This window comes from Manis pentadactyla, chromosome 1 (assembly GCF_030020395.1).
Source record: "Manis pentadactyla isolate mManPen7 chromosome 1, mManPen7.hap1, whole genome shotgun sequence".
Classification (NCBI taxonomy): domain Eukaryota; kingdom Metazoa; phylum Chordata; class Mammalia; order Pholidota; family Manidae; genus Manis; species Manis pentadactyla.
The window spans coordinates 157749936-157769761 of NC_080019.1; the positions used below are offsets into that span (position 1 = coordinate 157749936).

At 41.8% G+C, this 19826-nt stretch overlaps 1 protein-coding gene across 1 annotated transcript; it reads left to right on the forward strand.

Moving 5' to 3' along the window:
- The first annotated feature begins 274 nt into the window (after window positions 1-274).
- NIT2 (nitrilase family member 2) lies at window positions 275-19560 on the forward strand. The gene is made up of 10 exons (XM_036916516.2): window positions 275-807; window positions 3137-3255; window positions 5176-5296; window positions 6330-6418; window positions 12893-12986; window positions 13490-13564; window positions 14659-14737; window positions 16147-16245; window positions 17496-17551; window positions 17885-19560. The coding sequence occupies exons 1-10, from the start codon at window positions 777-779 to the stop codon at window positions 17974-17976; spliced, it is 855 nt and encodes a 284-aa protein (XP_036772411.1). The 5' UTR covers window positions 275-776; the 3' UTR covers window positions 17977-19560.
- The last annotated feature ends 266 nt before the right edge of the window (window positions 19561-19826 follow it).

Sequence of the window (19826 nt, forward strand, 5' to 3'; positions counted from 1 at the left end):
TCCTCAGTAGTAAAGACCTTGTTTGTCATAATAACAATATTATCACACAAAATTCATTAAATCATCAAATATCCAGGTCATATTTAAATATCCCTAATTGTCCCAAAAATGTTTTTTATAATATTCTTTTAAAAACTAAGATCCATTTCAACATAGGCTACTCCAGAGCATTCAAAATGGTAGCAAGCTTTTTGATTTTTCATCTCCAAACTTGACAAAAGGACAAACACACAAAACTCAAAAAGCAATCTTAATAAACATAAAATCCTAAAGCGATATTAACAGATTTCAGTGTATTAGAGGCCTGAATTGTTGAAGACACTGTGTTTGAACTGTTTTTTCCCCCTCCCCCATTACGTAGCGGCTTTGCGGTCAGAGCCCAGTGAAGTCTTGAGTGCCAACCTGTATAATTCCATCCCGGTCACAGCGACTTGTTCAAATAGCCCAAGGGAGTCAACAGGTGGTGACAACACCGCCACTGAGGTGATGCAGCCAGCAAGAAGTTCAGTCCTTGAGCCGAGAATCGGAGAGGCGGGGTGTTAAACAGTGACAGCACACCACCCCGATGTCGGCCGCCCGGTCCTTGTTCCTTCGGCTTTCGGGGCGTTCTTCTTCTGGACTGTGCAGCGACCAGCAGCTCCTCCTGAGCCCATCCTGCACACGCAGGCACCCGCCCGCCTAGCCGCGGGCCCGGCGGGCGGGGAGGGCGGAGCCGGGGCCGCGGGCAGGGCCACGCCCCGCGCGCGGCCTAGCCCGGCGCTCCGCCGCCGCCGGCCATGCCGCCGCTGCCCGGGAGAGCCATGGCCAGTGAGTATGCGGCAGCCCGAGCTCCGGCCGGAGGCCGGGCGGCGCGGGCGGAGCCGGCGGAGGGTCTCTCCGCCTCGGCCTCGCGTGCCGCAGCGCCTGTGGCCTTCCGCGACCCGGTGCTCGCGGGGCTGGGGCGTACGGGGCGGGAAGGAGGCCGCGAGCGCGTCCCGGCGCGGTCCTGGGATTCGGGCTTCCAGCGGCCTCCGGGCCCCGCCTGAGGCCCGCGAGGCTGTGCTTAAAGCTGGGTTCCGAGGCCACGCACTCCAAATCCGCCTGGGCGCGAGGAGGGGTGGGGGAGGGGTGGTCATGTTAAACGCAGGTTCCTCACCCGCCTGCACGCCTTCCCTCCCGCCGACCAGGACTGCACTTGCCGTGAGGAAGCCTTCAGGGGTTAAAGTGTGGGAGCCTCCGTCCTGTGGGATTCTCGGAGATGCTTAGAGTTTTGCATCAGAGGCGGGACTGTCCAGCGGGGTTCTTTTCACACTCTGCACCTTAACACTGATTTTTGTGCTTGGGTTCTGCGCGGGCATCAACCATACTTATTTGTGGTTTGAGCCCTGTCACAAGAAAACGAAGCTCCTGTTTTCTTTGATTTGGGCTTTACGGTAAAAAAGACTGGTTAATTTGCACCTCTTCACACTCACTGGAAAATGCCCTCTTATTCTGAACAAAAAAACTGGACAGGTTGTTTCTGCATCTGGACATTGAGCTTTCAGGTTAGGTATTACGTGTTACCTGCACATCCCCCTCTTGGATCAGCACCAGGAGTGTTTCTAGCTGTGTTCGTCCCCACGCCTTTGCCAGGTTCTTTTATATGGGGCAGTGGAGTGCTCTGGACTCAGAGTCTGAAAACCTGGGTTATTACAATCTTTGCATAGCCCATGTCAATAGTCATCTAATCTCTCTGAACCAAACCATCCTTCATCAAAGGCCAGATCCATCAGTGTTGCCTCTTCTGGGGATGTCTGCACTGGTCCAGGAGATGCCCAGAGAGAAAACTCTAATGGTGGGGTTTTTAGACTCTAGAGCAGAGGTTAGGGAGGGAAGCTAGGACAGGCTATTACTGGTAAGTCCTGAAGTCTGGCCAAGTTCTGTAGTTGTGACATGCTTTGGATCCTTTAATGCAGCCTTCCATAAGACTATGAGCAGAAACTATGTGTCAGAGTCCTGGCAGGGCACAGAAACCACGCCAGTCACTTGAACAGGAGAAACGTATATGTAAAGAATTATCAACCAGTGAAAGGGGATTACTCTAAGAGCTAAAAGAGAACTCTAAAAAATACAGGAAAAGCGAATGTAGTGTGTAGCTGCTACCTCCAGGAGGGATTTAGCCTAGAAGAGCCTCTCCTTGTCCCGTGGCTGACAACTTATCTGTTGGTGGGGCTGCTACATAATTTGTGGGACCCAGTCCCCAGTGAAAATGTAGAGCCTCTTATTCAGATTGCAAGAAAAAGCACTGTTAGCTTTCCCCACAGTGTCTCTTTCAACCTCTCATGTTGTTTTTTTATTTGCACCTAATTTTGTGCCCGTTGGGACACAGGGTATTCATGAGGTGAGCGCAGACCAGGGGCCCTGGCCTGTGAGCAGGCACATGTACAGCCCACCGGTTGCCAGGCTCCCTCTCCTGCCGGCATCTGGACCAATGCACCATGTCCCAGCTGTTGATGGGAAAGCTGGGACAGGCATCTCCCCTTCCCCCGGGCCAGCTGCTCCAACTCAAGGTGGGTCAGTGACTTCCAAGGGATTTCACTTCTGCGCTGAGAAGCACCCAATACCTGGATCTGGGGTAGGTGGAGGCTCACGACCAAATAGGAGGGGATAGTTCCACATTCAGACCCAGTCTTCAGGCCATGTTCTCATTTGTATGTAAGAAGCTGGCCGTGCCTACTTCACTTCAGATTCTTTTTTTTTTTTTCCCCGAGTGAAGTTTGTGAGCCAGTCACCTGTCCAAGGACAGGCTGAAGGCTGTTTCTAGGTTTGGCTGTCCCAAATAAGCTGCAGTGGACAGAGGGCTTAGTGCTCAGAACACCTTTTGCAGGGTTCACTTCAGATCCTTGTGCCTGGCGCGGGGCTCCAGGTCTCTCAGCCTCAGCCTTTTTGGCACTTTGAACTGGATAACTCTTTGTTGTGAGGGACTGTCCTCGTTGGGGCATGTTTAGCGGTGCCCCTGCCTGCTAAGCAGATGCCAGTGGTAGCCCACAGGTTGTGAAGGTCAGTGTCTCCAGGCATGCGGGATGTCTGGGGGCCACTGGCCGTCCCGCGGAGAGCTGCTGCTCTGATTCCTTAGTCAGATCTTCAGACAGCTGTGTTCTTTTATCTTCATCCTCAGCTTTCCGCTTGGCCCTCATCCAGCTTCAGGTTTCTTCCATCAAATCAGATAACCTCACTCGAGCTTGTGGCCTTGTCCGGGAGGCAGCAAGGCAAGGAGCCAAAATAATTTCTCTTCCGGTAAGTATGGAGGCAGCTGCTCCCTTCTGGGAGCTGTTGACCCAGCAGAAGGGCATCTGCTAGCCCTGGTTGCCTGCTTCTGTCCCGGGGTCCAGCACAGCCCTGTGGGGCCCCAGGATTGTTCTGTGTTTGTCTGGAATATGACTCTAGCAAGGGTCTTTGTGACAGGATGTGTGCCAACATGGTTACAGGTCTTTGTCTTTAGGATCATCTACTCTATTCAGAATCCTGGTAGGTGAGGGACTGTCTTGCCCGAGGGTTTCAGCCCCGGGCAGGTTCACTGTGGATTCTGTGAGACTGAAAAGTGACAATGGAACATTCTTGGGGTAAAAGGGTTATTCCCGGCTTTATTCTCATGAGAGTAGGTCGAGCACTAGAAACACATCTGCATCCAGCAGCCTGCAGGTCCGTAATCCACCTCTGTCTTTGCCTCCACCCAAAGCATTTGATGGAGTGACTCAGTCAATAATAGCTCATTGCCAGTGGGCGTGGGAACATTAGCCTAGCAGTAGGCCAATTACAATATCAAGTAGTTTAGGGTCAGGATCCTGGCCCTAGGCACTTCCGTTTTCCCCACAGGGACTTTCCTAAAGCTAAAATACTCAGCACATTGTATACTTACCTTCTTTCCTTGTGTAATAAGTCTTTACAGGACCAGGACATACTGATCTTACTGTTAAACCTCCAGCATTTTCAAAAAATTGTTGAAAACTGAAAATTGTTATAAACTTTTGGGAAGTCTGGGGTATCTATCCAAATGTGATAGCCTGTAGTAAGCTAGTGGAATGCTGCCTCTTTTTCCCTGGTGATTTCTTTGAGAAAACCAGTTGAAGGCTGTACCACATTTGTTTGTCACCAAGTATGGGATTAGCCCCAGAGAAGGGTCCTGCACATGTCAGGACATGTATCTACTAGCAAAAGCCTGCTGAGGTCAGTGGTAGAACTATTCCAGACAGTCCCTCTTCTCCACTCTCTTTCCCACTACAGGGAGTAGGCAACCCTTTGCAAACCCTGCTTAAGCTGACTGAAGAATTTTGGGGGCCACCTTGTGTTTTAGGCTCCTAGCCATCACAGGTGTGGCCAGTGAATAGGACTCTTTGCCAAGGGAGCTCCAGATCTGAATGTTAATCTAGATTTCCTTGCAGCTCCAGTCACGGGGCTCACCTGTACTTGTACCCCCATTGTGGTTTCTTGGTGGTTTAAATTGCTGGGAGTCAGAGTCTAAAGACCAGGAGTGCAAACCCTCGAATTCTGCATGTGTCCTTTCATTATAACATGAGTCCTGTACAAGCTGGTGATCCTTGGGCTTGAGTGTCCCAGCCCAGTGCCTGGTACACAGGCAGTCTCAATGGGAAACAAATGAATTAGAATTAAAGTCTAGTAGTTTTGGGTTTTCTTCTATGACATCTATAGAGGAGAAACATATCCTGGGGAATGAGAGATTTGGCAGGATCAGGAATGATAGTGCTAGAAGGGAGCTTAGACACAGATCATTTTACAGATGAAGAAATGTCTTAACCTCTGAGGTTTTCAAAGTTTCTGGTTTTTCAAGCACAGGTTTTTTTGCTTTACATAGTTCCTAATATAGTTTTGCACCTGTGGGTTCATTCTAACAGCCACAGTCCTGTGATTTTTGCCCAGTTATAGTGGGGCCTGGGTGCCCAAGGTTGGGAACTCATGGAGAGAGGCAGGCTTGGCATTCTGCCAAGGTGGCAGGATGGGGGCACACATACTTTTCTCCTCTAGCCCTGTGGCTACAGGCTCTGTACCCCTGGGGTGTCAGTGTTTTTCTTATCAGCTGTGTGTTCCCCTCTGAGAGCAGAGCTGGAAAAAGCAGCTATTTCTTCTTACAGCAGAACTCTAAAATGTGGTGGGTGTTTTGGTGTTTTTTCCCTTTTTTCTTTGCCAACATTATTCTAGGAATGCTTTAATTCTCCATATGGCACGAAATATTTTCCTGAATATGCAGAAAAAATTCCTGGTGAATCCACACAGAAGCTTTCTGAAGTAGCAAAGGAATGCAGCTTATATCTCATTGGAGGTAACTTCCTGCCCTCAAGATAGAATGGCCTATGCATTTAAAACATCTGACTAATTTTTGGTGTTATTTTTAAACCTTGGAATACAAATTAGCCATTGAAAAGAATGAGGTGGATCTATATGTAGTTATGTAGAAACATTTTCAAGACACAATGTTATATGGAAAATGAGCAAGTTCCATATGATATGAACAGGTGTTCCCATTCAAATAAATCTCCTACAGAAAAATTTATAACTTCTATTTATAGTTATGTATGTAAGACAGTAAATATTGTAGAAGGACAAATACCGAACTGATAATGATGATTTTCCCTGGAGAAAGGAGTATGAGTATAGGGGCAGGCAGAAGTCAGGGGTGAGGCTCAGGGGAGGAAACATATCTGAGTGTCTTTCATTGTACTAATGCAGGGTTAAGAATTTTTTTTTAAATAAAGAGGCCACATACATCAAGATAACTTCATGTGGTTTTGAAATAAACTTTCAAATGTTCTATTTGCTTAAATAAATCAGAACAGTAAAACTGTTTACTAAATATAGCAAAATTATTTCTGTATTATGACATATTAAGAATTAGAAATGAATAAGAGGCAGAGAAAAGGCAAGAAGAGAGAGAACTGCCAGGAACTACATTTACTGATGGCAAGTCCTGTAGCTTATGTTCCCATCTTAAGGCCTTTTTGGATATATTTATGTGCAGGACCTGGTGAATTCACATTGAGCAACACTGAATTCCCAACTTTGCTCCAAAGTACAGATTAGGTGTTGCTTGAGTTCAAAGCTGAATTAAGAAGCAGATGGTTATTTGTGAAACTTATCTTTGACATCTGACCTCATTATATTTCATTTACATTCTGGAGTTTATCTCTGAAAGATTATATTCAACAAGAAAAAACAAACCTGATAAATAACCCTTAGAATATAGTAAACATTGTTGGACCCAAGTGACAGTTTATCAAGCCTTTGTCCAGTTAATCATAAAAGGATGCTTTATTCAGAATGTTTTCTGTGCCTGTGTGTTTTCCTCTCAATGAAAGGTTCCATTCCTGAAGAAGATGCTGGAAAATTGTATAACACCTGTGCGGTGTTTGGGCCTGATGGAACTTTACTAGTAAAGCACAGAAAGGTAAGTAGGGAATATACATCTCATCGCCTCTTGAGAACATGCTACAAAGTCCCCTATTCCTCCTCATGTTGTGCACATATAAGGCATTCACAGTTGGAACAACTGACTCTTCATGGCAGTTGGTATTTTCATATAAATTTTAGAGTCAGCCTGTCAATTTCAGCTAAGGAAAAACCTACAGAACTTTTCATTAAGATTGCATTGGATTTGTAATCACTTTGGGGAGAGTGGACATCTGGGCAGTAGTAAGTGCATATATGTTTGGGGTTTGTTAGTCTTCCTGGTAAATCAATCTTTTTACCATTATGAAATTTCTTTTTTCTTGTCATACTCTTTGTCTTGAAGTTTATCTCTGACATTACTATAGCCACTCTAGGCTTCTTATACTTACTATTTGTGTGAAACATCTTTTTCTAATCAAAAACTTCAACCCATATTTGTCTTTATATTTAAAATGATTGTCTTACCACAGAAATTCAAAGAATTATTAGAGAATTCTATGAAAAATTATATACCAGTAAATAGGACAACCTAGAAGAAATGGAAAAATTTCTAGAAAAGTACAACCTTCCAAGACTGACCCAGGAAGAAACAGAAAATCTGAACAAACCAACTACCAGTAACAAAATTGGACTGGTAATCAAAAAACTCCCAACAAACAAAAATCCAGGACCAGATGGCTTCACAGCCAAATTCATCCAAACATTTAAAGAAGAGATAATACCCAACCTTTTCAAAGTGTTACAAAAAGTAGAAAAAGGAGGGAATACTTCCACACTCATTCTGTGAGGCCAGTATCACTAATACCTAAACCAGAGAGACACTACAAAAAAAGAAAACTATAAACCAATATCTCTGATGAACATAGATGCAAAAATCCTCAACAAAATATTAGCAAACCAAATTAAAAATGACATCAAAATATCATCCATCATGACCAATGGGATTTCTTCCAGGGATGCAAGGATGGTACAATATTTGTAAATCAATCAATGCAATACACCACATTAACAAAAAGAATACTAAAAACATCATCTCAGTAGATAAAAAATGTTTGACAAAATTCAACATCCATTCATGATTAAAACTCTCAACAAAATGGGGTTAAAGGGGCCACACTTCAACATAATAAAGACTGTATATGACAGGCCCACAGCTAGCATCATACTCAGTGGTGAAAAGCTGAAAGGTTTTCCTCTAAGATCAGGAGCAAGACAAGGTTGTCCACTCTCACCACTTTTATTCAACATAGTACTGGAGGTCCTCGCCAGAGCAATCAAACAAAACAGAGATAAAAGGTATCCAAACTGGTAAGGAAGAAGTAAAACTGTCACTATTTGCAGATGATATGATACTATATATAAAAAACCCTAAAAACTCCACCAAAAAACTAATAGACCTAATAATTGGATTCAGCAAAGTTGCAGGATACAAAATTAATACACAGAAGTCTATTGTGTTCCTATATACTAACAACAAACTAGCAGAAAGAGAAATCAGGAAAATAATTCCGTTTAAAATTGCATCAAGAAGAATAAAATACCTAGGAATTAACGTGATTAAGGAATGAAGACCTGTACTCTGCAAACTATAGGACACTCCTGAGAGAAAGAAGATACAAATAAGTAGAAATTGATCCTGTGCTCATGGATAGGAAGAATTAATATTATCAAAATGGCCATCCTGCCCAAATCAATTTACAGATTCAATACAATCACTATCAAAATACCAACAGTATTTTGGCAATGAACTAGAGCAAATAATCCTAAAATTCATATGGAACCACAAAAGACCCTGAATAGCCAAAGCGATTCTGAGAAAGAAGAACAAAGCTGGTGGTGTCATGCTCCCTGACTTCAAGCTATACTACAAAGCTATAGCAATCAATATGGTTCTGGCACAAGAACAGACCTATAGATCAAGGGAACAGAATAGAGAGCCCAGATATAAACCCGCACATATATGGTCAATGAATATATGATAAAAGATCCATGAATATACAATAAGGAAAAGACAGTGTCTTCAATAATGTGTTGGGAAAACTGGATTGCTACATGCAAGAGAATGAAACTGGATTACTGTCTAACTCTACAAAAAATGAATTCAGAATAGATTAAAGACCTACATGTGCAACATGAAACCATAAACCTCTTAGAAGAAAACATAGGCAAAAATATGAACATAAGTATGAGCAGTTTTCTCCTGGATATATCTTCTTAGGCAAGGGAAACAAAAAATGGACAAGGTGGACTACATCAATCTAAAAAGCTTTTGTACAGCAAAGGACACCATCAACAGAACAAAAAGGCAACCTACAGTATGGGAGAATATATGTCTAAGTTATTTATTTGATAAGGGGTTAACATTCAAAAGATACAAAGAACTCATACGATTCAACACCAGAAAAAAATGACCCAATTAAAAAATGGGTGGAGGACATGATCATTTTTCTGAAGAAGAAATTCAGATGGCAGCAGGCACATGAAAAGGTGCTCCACATCCCTAATCATCTTGGAATTGCAAATCAAAACCACAGTGGGATACCAGCTCACACCAATTAGAATGGTCACTATCCAAAAGACAACAAGTGTTGGTGAGGATGTGGAGAGAAGGGAACCCTCCTACACTTTTGGTAGGAATGTAAATTGGTGCAGCCACTGTGGAAAGCAGTAGGGAGGTTCCTCAAAAAACTAAAAATAGAAACACCATTTGAACCAGTAATTCTACTTCTAGGAATTTACCTGAATAAAACAAAAATCCATGATTTGAAAAGATATATGTACCCCTATGTTTATCACTGCATTATTTACAATAGATATGGAAGCAACCGAAGTGTCCATTAATAGATGAAAGGGTAGAGAAGTGGCACGTATACACAGTGGCATATTATTCAGCCATAACAAACAGATCCTGCAATTTGTGATGGATGGACCTAGAGGGTATTATGCCAAGTGAAATAAGCCAGGTGGAGAAAGACAAATGACATATAATTTCACTTATTTGTGGCATCTCAAAAACAAAAAAAATGAACAAAATAGCAGTAGACTTATAGACAGTGAAATGTTACTGGTGGTTACCATTGGAGAGCGGTTTGAGTGGGTGAAGATGAGGGAGATATAGGGGCCCAAAAATTCTCAATCGTAATGTAAGTTGGTCACAGGGATGGTAGTACAGTATGGAGAAAATAGCCAGTGGTTCTGTTTCATCTTTCTGATGACAGTAACTGCACTGGTTGGGATGAAGATTTAATAATAATAGGTAACTGTTGAACCACTGTGTTGTATATTTGAAATCAGTATAATACTGTGTATCAACTACTATCAATAAATAGAAAACTAAAATGATTGACTTGTAGGTAGAATACAGTTGGGTCTTGTTGCTTTTTTATTCATGCTGATAATCTTTGCCTTTTAAGTAGAGTGTTTATACTTAATGTAATTACTGATATGATTGGATTTAAGCACATAGACATGTTACTATTTTTATCCTTTATTCCTCTTCTCTGCATTCTTTTGCATTGAATTTTCTTTTTGTTAAAGTTGTTGCCCTAGGGATTACAATATGCCCCTTTATCTTGTCATGGTCTACTTAGAGTTTATATTATACTACTTCATGTGAAACTTAAGAACATTTCAATCATTTAGGTCCAGTTCCTACCTCCTCATTCTTTATATGGTAGTTGCCAGATATATTGCATCTACATATGTTATAAATTCCACAAAACACTAATTTTTTATTTAAGTAGTATATTTTAATTAAGAGAACATATTTTACATTTACTCAAATATTTGCCATTTCTGGTATTTTTCTTTTTTTCCTGAAGATCCTAGTTCTATCAGGTATTGTTACCTTCAAACAGAACGACCTCCTTAAACATTTTTATAGTGAGGATCTGCTAGCTATGAGTTTTCTTAGTTTTTGTTCATGAGTGTATCTTTATTTTGCCTTCATTCTTAAAGGATATTTTTGGTGGAATAGAATTCTGAATTGACAATTTTCTTTTTTCCTGCAGCAGTTTGAGAGACGATATTTACTTTATCTTCTAGCTTCTTTATTCTTTCTTTTTTTGATAAGAAGTCAGTGGCAATTTTTAATTCTTGTTTTCCTGTATGTAATTTGTGTTTTTCTCTGCCTTTCTTCAAGATTTTTTTCATAATTTGTGGTTCTGAGTATTTTGACTCTGATGTGCCCAGGATATTTGTATTTGTACTGCTTTGTGCTTCTTGAATCTGTATACTTAAGTCTTTGTTTGGGAAATTTGGGGGCATTATTTTGTTAAATATTTTTCTGTCCTATTCTCTTTTCAAGGGGCTCCAATTTTGATACCATCCCACCAAACCAGGTCACCAAGGCTCTGGTTATTTGTTTTTCCAACCTTTTGTTCTATCTTATTCAGATTGGAAAGTTTACATTGATATATCTTCAAGTTCACTGAGTCTTTCTTCTGTTAATCCAGTCTCCTGCAAGCCAATCCAGTGAAGTTTTTGAAAATTTCAGATATTGAATTTTCTAGTTCTAAAATTTTTATTTTTAAAAAAATCACTTGTGTTTATCTACTGTTATTTCCTATTTGCTTATTCTTTAAGAGAAAATTTTTCTTTACACCCTTGAGCTTACTTTCAGTAGCTACTTTAAAGTCTGGTAATCATATCAGGATCATGTTGGTGTCTGATCCATTTACTGCCTTAGAGTTTGGGTCTCATTTTCTTGTTTCTTTGCATGTTTGGTAATTTTGGATTATATGTTGTTGAGATTCTAGCTTCTATTGTATTCCTCTGAAAAGTGTTGAATTTTTTTGTTTTAGCAAGTACTTGGCTGTACTCAAACACCAAACTCTCTTTGGTGAGATGGGCAACAATTTCAGCTATTCTGTTCTATATAAAGTTGTTTAGTTTTAGCTAGGCTGCTTGGAGTCTTCCCCACATATCTTTAATTTCATGGTTAGCCAGAGATTTGGGCAGATTTTATATATCGAACTTAAGGCTCTTGCTCTTTGGCTTCTCCTTTTCAGGATTTCCCCCTCACTTTCCAGCTGCTGTGAAACGTCCCCTGTGCATCAAACAAATATGATCATGCGTAGTTCTACCTCCCTTAAAGCAACAGCTGGGGCCTTGCTTCCAACTAAAAGCTGTGAACAAATGTGAAACCCACCCAAGCTATTCCCTTCTTCCCAGTGTGACTTCCCTTCAGTTTATACCTGATTTTGTTTTGACCAATCTCTGGTGCTTCTAAGTACTCGTACTTTTTGTTTTGTCCAGAGTTCATTGATATTGTGAGAAAGCTAGTCTGATAGGAGCCACTCTACCACTACTGGAAGAGGAGCCAGCACTGAGCTATTAACCCCACTCTTTGAAATACGTATTTTCAGTATTGAGTTTTCTGGTCCATAAATACGGTGTATATCCCTCCATTTATTTAGACTTTCTTAAATTTCTCTCAAATTGTTTTTGTAGTTTTTTTGGGTATAGTTCTGTATATCATTTTCTGGGTCTATTCCTAATTGGTGTTTTTTGCTAGCATATAGAAGTACAGCTAATTTAAAAAATATTGACATCCATAGTAACCTTTCTAAATTCACTTATTAATTCTAATAGTTTATCTGTAGATTTCCTGTAGAATTCCTAGATATGCAGTTCTATCATTGAAAATAATGACCTATTTAATTTTTTTCTCTCTCATCCTTATACTTTTTATTCCTTTCTTTTGCCTTGTCGCTTTGTACAGCAAAGGACACCATCAACAACCCCTGGTACACTGTTGAATAGCTGCTGTCCTCATCCTATTCCTGATCTCAATAGGAAGCTTTTACTGTTTCACCATTAAGAACAATGTTTCTTCAGTTAGGTTTTTGTTTTTGTTTTTTCTTTTCAGATATTCTTTATCACACTAAGGAAGTTTCTCTCCTGGAAGAGTTTTTCTCTTTTGTTTTAAAAATAAGAATGGATGTAGAAGGTTACCAAATGCTCATGTACCTCTTAAGATGATCATATGACTTCTGTTTTGTTAGTGTTGTAAATTATATTGATTGATTTTCTAAAGCTAAACCATATTTGCTTTCCTTGAATAAATCCAATTTGCAAGTGATATGCTATTTTTTTGTAGCTGCAATTGGTTTGCAAAGTTTTAGGTATTTTTAGTTGCTCACCCACTCTCCACCTATCCTGCCAGTGTATCAATTTGATTCTGATTCTGAGGAGTCATATTAATTGCTTCCCATAAGAAACCTAGGTAGACATTGATGTGCAGACTGCCTAGGAAAGATGGGTCATAAAACCTGCAGTATTACTTATTCAGTTTCTGCTGTTAGAACTCGTTTTGGTGAGGTGTCAGAGTGTGGGGTGGGTTGTGGGCAGATTAGGGATGCTGTCTGTGCAGTTCTTAAGTTCCCCCCATTTCTGGCAATGGAAAGACATTTGGTATTACTGTTATAACCCTGCTTGGAAGAGGTAACCAAATCCATTATTTGTGATGCAGCTCCATCTGTTTGATATTGATGTTCCTGGAAAAATTACTTTTCAAGAATCTGAAACATTGAGTCCTGGTGATAGTTTCTCCATGTTTGATACACGTATGTACCAGATAAGTTCACCTCTTTCAGCAGTCCCAGTAGAAGAGGATCAGGCATTCCTTTGCTTTTCTCTTACTTACCCTCCCTTCTTTACATAACCTGACTGAAAGACCAGAAGTGAGAAGGAACAGAGAATGGTCAAAGTTCTGGAAAGCATGGGCTGAAAGGAGAACTAGGGTTTGATGTGCTTTTGCTCTTCCATTTGGTCACAGCCTCCTATTAGTATGATAGCATTCAGATTGTACCTATTAGGATGCGATTGAACACCTCCCACTTAGATAATAGGCATTCAATTATAATGAATTTCTCATCTCCACTTTGCTGATGTAAATGATGTCTTTATGAGGTGAAATCCAAGTTAATAAGTTTTCTCCATCCATGGGCCCTGTGTTCATGTATCCCTGTCAGTGTTTTGTGGTCATTAGATCAGGGAGGCTTTATCCTGCCACACCTTGCTGCTGGAGATTAACTTCCCATTTATGCATTTTCTGTTTGGGAAACAGCTTACTGCAGAGTGGGCCTGGGCATCTGCTACGACATCCGCTTTGCAGAGCTTGCACAAATCTACGCACAAAGAGGTGAGACACAGTTGTGTAGGTGCTTGGAGGTTGGATTCTGGGCTGGTCTTCGTGGATAGAGGGAGCCCTTAGCAGAAAAACTGGAGAAGAGGTCTGAAGGTCTTAATCTCTCCACCCCCATTTGACCTCTTGCACTTTGGCTGTGTATGGGCAATACAGGTTTTTGTTTGTAATTTAACACACTGTAGCTAAAGTAGGTACTTCTAAATCTGCTCTACCCTTTGAGCCCTTCCTGCCACTGTATTTAGAAGGAGTCACTTGGAGCCCAACAGAAATGAAGATGGGTTCTGTGCCCTCGTGGATTTCACCACTCAGTAGTCCAGCTGGTCAGTACAGTAGATATCAGTGAGTTTTGGTCTTGAAAAGCATCTTCCTGTCCTGGAAGAGCATTGAGTCAAGTCAGAAGATCTGGGTTCTGGTTCCAACTCTTCCTCTTAATTGGCACGATACTTTGGGTAAATTACTTAATCATGGGAGCAGTGTGGATCTCAGTTTTCCCCTAGGAATGGGGAGAGCATTAAGGAGACAGAACTTAGAGAGTTCTTCATATTGTTCCCAACAATTAGCATCCCTACCAGACTGACAAAACTACTCCGATTCCAATTCAGCTGTCACTTGAAGTGGGTGCAAACAGTTTGCCTGCCTTCCAAGCAGAAGATGGAGACCCATGAGCTGTGGGTTGGCACCCACTCTGTTGTCTTAGCACTAAGCAGTAGAGCACCTACTCTGCCTTCCGTTTCATTTGAAAAGCACTACAAGACAAGGTCCTTGGCATGCAGAGCTGACCATGTGGTGCTGAGAAATACAAATAGACAGTTCTCCACTTCCCACCCCCATTCTCTGCTTTTTTTAAGTGAAGTCATAAATTACGGTTTCAGTCATCAATGCCACTTTTCTTATGCATCTGTACATGTTTCATGTATGTGTCTCTAAGTAATTCAGAGCCATAATGTAATGCTGCTGCCCCTGCCTGACTTGGTTGACATCTCTTTATGCTTGGGAAAGTTTGAGTTTGGTCCCCACTGGGTAAGGAGTTAACAGAGAGTCCCATGTGGCTGGCTTTCACCTGTATCCACTCTGACCTTTCTCTCAAGGCTGCCAGCTCTTGGTATATCCTGGAGCTTTTAATCTGACAACTGGACCAGCCCACTGGGAGTTGCTTCAGCGAGGCCGGTAAGAAAGCATCGCCAGCATACCTTCAAGCATCTCAGTGTTTGTGAAAGACTTCCAGTTTGGTGGAAGTACAGACCTTCCCAGTACAGAATGCTGCCCTTGACTCAGGAGGCCCTGATAACCACGAGCAACTGGAAAAGATGAATCACCCAACTGACTCTGGGCCTCTTAGACTGGGGTGTTTATCCTACTCCATCCACCACACCATCCTATTTCTGGTGATACTCTGGCAAGAGACTTGGAATAAGCCCCTGTTCTTCTAACATACAGATCCTGGGCATGGCACAAAATCTTTGGCCTGTCACAGTTGCTTTTGCCTTAGTCCCATAAGCCCCCTAAGGCTGAGGGGTGGATGTACATGGAAGGGAAAAGGGGTGTGACTGTGTCTGTGTAAGGTGCTCTGCAAACCATGAAATACTAGTTGGAGATGGTTTTCTTCATTACAGTTTTGTTCACTGAAGTATTAATATATTTAAAAAGCGCACTGATTGTAGGTCAGTGAATTTTCATGCAGATGTTCACCTCTGATTGGATCAGTGTGGAATGTCTCCAGCCTCCAGAACTCTCCTTTTGCCCCTTCCCAGTCAGTCCTCTTCACTCTCCACTCAGAGCTAGCTGCTATTCTCACTTCTAGAGAGGACGGTGATTTTTACTGGAGGAGAAAGTAGAGGTGTTTGGCTGGTTGCTTGGTAGAAGGTGGAGTGAATAAATACAGTCTTGTTGAGAGCAAGAAAAGCCAGGGAGATACTGGGATGACCTGGCATGGATCTGTGGATTGAGCCCAGAGAGCTCCCAGATGAAGTGGCTTGATGTAGCCAGGCTGCCACCTGAAATTTCTACTTAATTTGAGGTGATAGGCCTGCCACCATCGGTGTGGAAATACCATGCAGCCTTGGCCCAGCAAGGCCTCTCCATTCTCTGGCTGTGTTGACTTGCACTAACCAGAGAAGCTCTGCTCTTTTACATGTAATAGGTTGGCTCAGACCAGAGTCTGAACTGACAGTGCAGATCTTCCTTGACTTACGATGGGGTTATGTCCCAGCAAACCTGTAAGTTGAAAATGCACTTAATACAGCCAACCTACCGAACATTGTAGCTTAGCCTAGCCTACCTTAAATGTGCTCAGGACATGTCTATAGTTGGGCGGAATCATCTAACACAAAACCTGTTTCATAATAAAGTGTTGAATATCTCATGTAATTTTTTGGGTACTGTACTGAAAGTGAAAACAGAATGTTCATACAGGTACAGAATGGTGGTCAGTGTATCAGTTGTTTACCCGGCAGTGTCCTTCCACATCTAAGCCAGCATGTCCTACCCTAGTTTTTGAAAGAAGGATCTGTACATGGGGTGGAAAAATGTCACATCTGTAATACATGATTTACCTCTGTTCTGTCCACTGATTATAGGGCTGTTGATAATCAGGTTTATGTGGCCACAGCATCTCCTGCCCGGGATGACAAAGCCTCCTATGTTGCCTGGGGACACAGCACTATTGTGACTCCTTGGTGAGTTGGTTTAGCAGGGACAGTCTCACTGGGAGCTTGAGAGAAATGGCACTCGGGCCTGTGGTTGCCTGATTCCTGACTGGCCCTGCCCCTCCCCAACCCCGTATCCCCACATGCCCCCAGGTCTCTGCCTCTCAGGGATCAGCTTCTACTTCAAAGCCATATGAGGAAGAAATGATTTTGCCCTTGAGCGTTTGTCCTTAACTCTCCTGAGTTTCTGAGCAGCTTTCGCTGACAGACAGACTTGGATTGCACAGGGGAAATAAGGCAGCAGTGGTGGGTGGCTGGTTTTAGTAGAAGAGGCTCCCAAATTCTTGGCTTTTGGTTAAAATTTAGACTAGGTCCTAGGGCAGGAGTGAGTTACAGGGTGAGGATTTTGCTCCCACTGTGTAATGATTAGAAGAGGGGGATAATGGATTCAATTAAGGGAAACGACGAACTTGTCCTCTGTGAGAGTGGGAAGCATTTTATTACTCAGTGAAGCCAACACCAAAGTCCAGACGTGCAGTCATGTTAATCTGTGTATCTTATGTTCTGCATTTGTAGTTCACATAGCACTTTCATTTCACTTGGCATGTTTTTGAAGCCTTGCTTTGTGCCAAGACACATAGTACTAGAAATTGTTTCCCAGATGAGCCTTTCTCCAGATACATGAAGGAGCTGTTGCTCTTTTCAAGAGTGGGGTCCCCCCATCACTTCTACCCAGACCTTACAGGCTGAAACCTTTCCTTTAAAAACTGAAACTCGTTAAAATAGGGATGCAGGGATTACAGGCATGAGACCAGAGATCCCAGCAGATCTGGGCCCTGCCCAGGCCCAGGCTTGCTGTCCCTAGGGGTTGTTAGCAGTCCAAGGAGGCATGAAGAAACAGACCACCCTCGCAAACGGTCCTTGCTGACATGCATTCAGGAGGGGGCAGATGGAGTGTCCTGCTGGTTATAGTAGCTCTATTCCCAGATTTTTAAAATTATAGAATAACTTCCTATCAGTTTTCAGTTTATAAAACATACTCCATAATTTTCTCACTAGGTCCTCATAGTCTTATTTCTACTGTTTAGGAAATGGAGATCCCAAATGACTTGGCACAAGGCCACACAGCTATAAATGGCAGAACAGGAATTTAAGCCCTTCCTCTCTTAAATCTCAGACTCTGTTCTCTTTTGTCTATGAGCTGGGGAGGAAAAAAACAAAAAGAGAGGTTGAATACCAGCAAACATAAGTGAACTCACTCTCTCCTGAATCTTTTTCAGGGGGGAGGTCCTTGCCAAAGCGGGCACTGAGGAAACCATCGTGTATTCAGACATAGGTAAGACTTGCCCCCGCACAGTTTGTCTCTGGTGTCCCCACTGCTCTGAGGCCAAGAGGCCAAGTTTCGTAGCTGGGAAGCCCTGTCACCTGGAGGAGCTCCTTTGTGCCCCCTTCTAATTTTCCTTTGGTTCTCTGGCCAAGCCCTGGGGCTCAGTTGAGTTTTCTTGGTTTAGTTTGAAATGACTCCAGGGGCCATGCAAGGCCATCTGTGCTTTGACAAGGCCTATATTACTGAATTCGTTGATGAGACCCCGCTGTGTTTGGGGAAGAAATTCCCACTGGTTAGTGAGGAGTTACATCTTATTAATAGTACACTTTCCTGTTTTTGCAGACCTGAAGAAGTTGACTGAAATACGCCAGCAGATCCCCATTTTTAGCCAGAAGCGATCAGACCTCTATGCAGTGGAGGCCAAAAAGCCCTAAACTTTATGTTTCCAATGTGTCATGAAACAGGATAAGTTTTTACAACATAATCAACTCCCTGCTAAATTCTTCAATAGAGTTTTTGTTTGTTTGTTTTAATAATTTCAGCCTTTTCCTTTCCTGGGAACTCTTTATTGAGATGATGGAGCATCAGCACACGATATTATCCATGTCATACTAAATAATTAAAGAGGGCTCAGGCTAGCACTGCAGAGCAAAAGAGGGGATGGTTATAATAAATCTGTATTTAAGTTGCCTCAAAGCAATTGGTAAACATATCAGCTTTTGGTATCCTGGTGGTTGATTTACCTGATTTGAGTATATTTGTGTCATGAACCCCTTATTATGGAGAAGGAATCCATTATGTAGAAACCTTGGTCTGGTGCTTTTCTGTACAGTACCTTAGTTACATTTTGGGTCTGTGTATCTTTGGGAAGCAAGATGATGGGTGCTTGGTGTTTGCTAGAAGAGATGGCAGCCCTACCCTTCCCAGCAGCCTCCAGGCCCTTCACATTCAAGGAGCTAATTATTCAGCCCAGAGTAGGTGCAGGGGAGAGGATGGGTCAGCAGTAAGGTCTATGTGAGAATGGCAGGTGGTGGCATTTGGTCAAGGCAACTGAAGTATGAGTCTCTGCAAAAGATTTTCTGGATAAGGGTGAGTCTGAAAGTCTCTTTTTCTTTTTGCTTTTCTCTCAAGTAACATTTTTTAGCTTGAAAAAGGCAAGTTTTCGGCCTGGTGGTTCTCAGAATCCTTTTGCACAATTAAAAATTAGAATTCTAGTGAGCTTTTGTTTATGTATGTTACAGCTAGTAGTAGGCTAGTAAATGCTTAACAATGACCTGTCCAAGAAAAAACCCTGATTTTGTTTTAGTGTTTGCCAATTTCCATGCTATAAATACTTCCACCATGGCCAAATTCAAGCTATCAATGACACCTCTAAAAACACAGTTGGGAATAGATGCACACTTAGCTCTTGTGAGATGCGGCATCCCTGATCTAGCACAACACTGTTTACATGTATATAGATACTTACCATATTGGAAAATAGGAAAATTTAAGCAGAAGAATACATGACCACACATTCCATTAGCTGTAAGAATGACGACATCATCATGTCATTTCATCTTTGGAAAACAGCAGAGTACAAGAGTGAAAAAGCCAAATGACCTTTTAAAATAAATGTATAGTTTGATAAAATTTGACACATGTATACATCTATGAAACCACTCCAATCAAAATAATGAACATACCTCTCCCCTTGTCACAGAATTTTCTTGTGCTCTTTTATAACCTCTCTAGCTGCTCTTGTCCCCAGGCAATCACTGATCCGCTTTGCCGCTCTACACTAGTTAGAATTTTTTAGAATTACCTAAAAATGGAATCAGATCATATACTTTTTTGTCTTCTTACACTGATCATAATTATTTGGAGATTTGTCCGTGTGTGCATTAGTAATTCATTACTTTTTTATTCCTGAGTATTAATTTATGTATAGATGTACCATAATTTATCCATTCACCTGGAAATTTGAGTTTTCAGTTTTTGGGTATTACAAATAAAGCTGCTAAAAACATTGTGTACAAGTTGTTAATTTCTCTTGAGTAAATATCTAGAATTAGAATGCTGGGGTTATATCTATGTTTCACTGCAAAATGTTTTCCAAAGTGATTGTGTCATTCTACTTTATTAACAGCAGTCTGTGAGAGGCCCAGTTGTCTACATCCTTACCACACTGGTATGATGAATCTTTTAATTTTCGCCATTTTAATGTGCACATAATGTGTGTTACTTCATTGTATCATAATTTGCATTTCCCTAACAACTAGTGATGAACATCTTTTCAAGTACT

Excerpts from the sequence above, each read along its gene's own strand:
- NIT2 (XM_036916516.2), top strand. The coding sequence starts at position 777 with ATGCCGCCGCTGCCCGGGAGAGCCATGGCCA. Across the intron at positions 16,246-17,495 it reads AGCACTATTGTGACTCCTTG|GGGGGAGGTCCTTGCCAAAG; the intron begins GTGAGTTGGTTT and ends AATCTTTTTCAG. Across the intron at positions 17,552-17,884 it reads CATCGTGTATTCAGACATAG|ACCTGAAGAAGTTGACTGAA; the intron begins GTAAGACTTGCC and ends CTGTTTTTGCAG.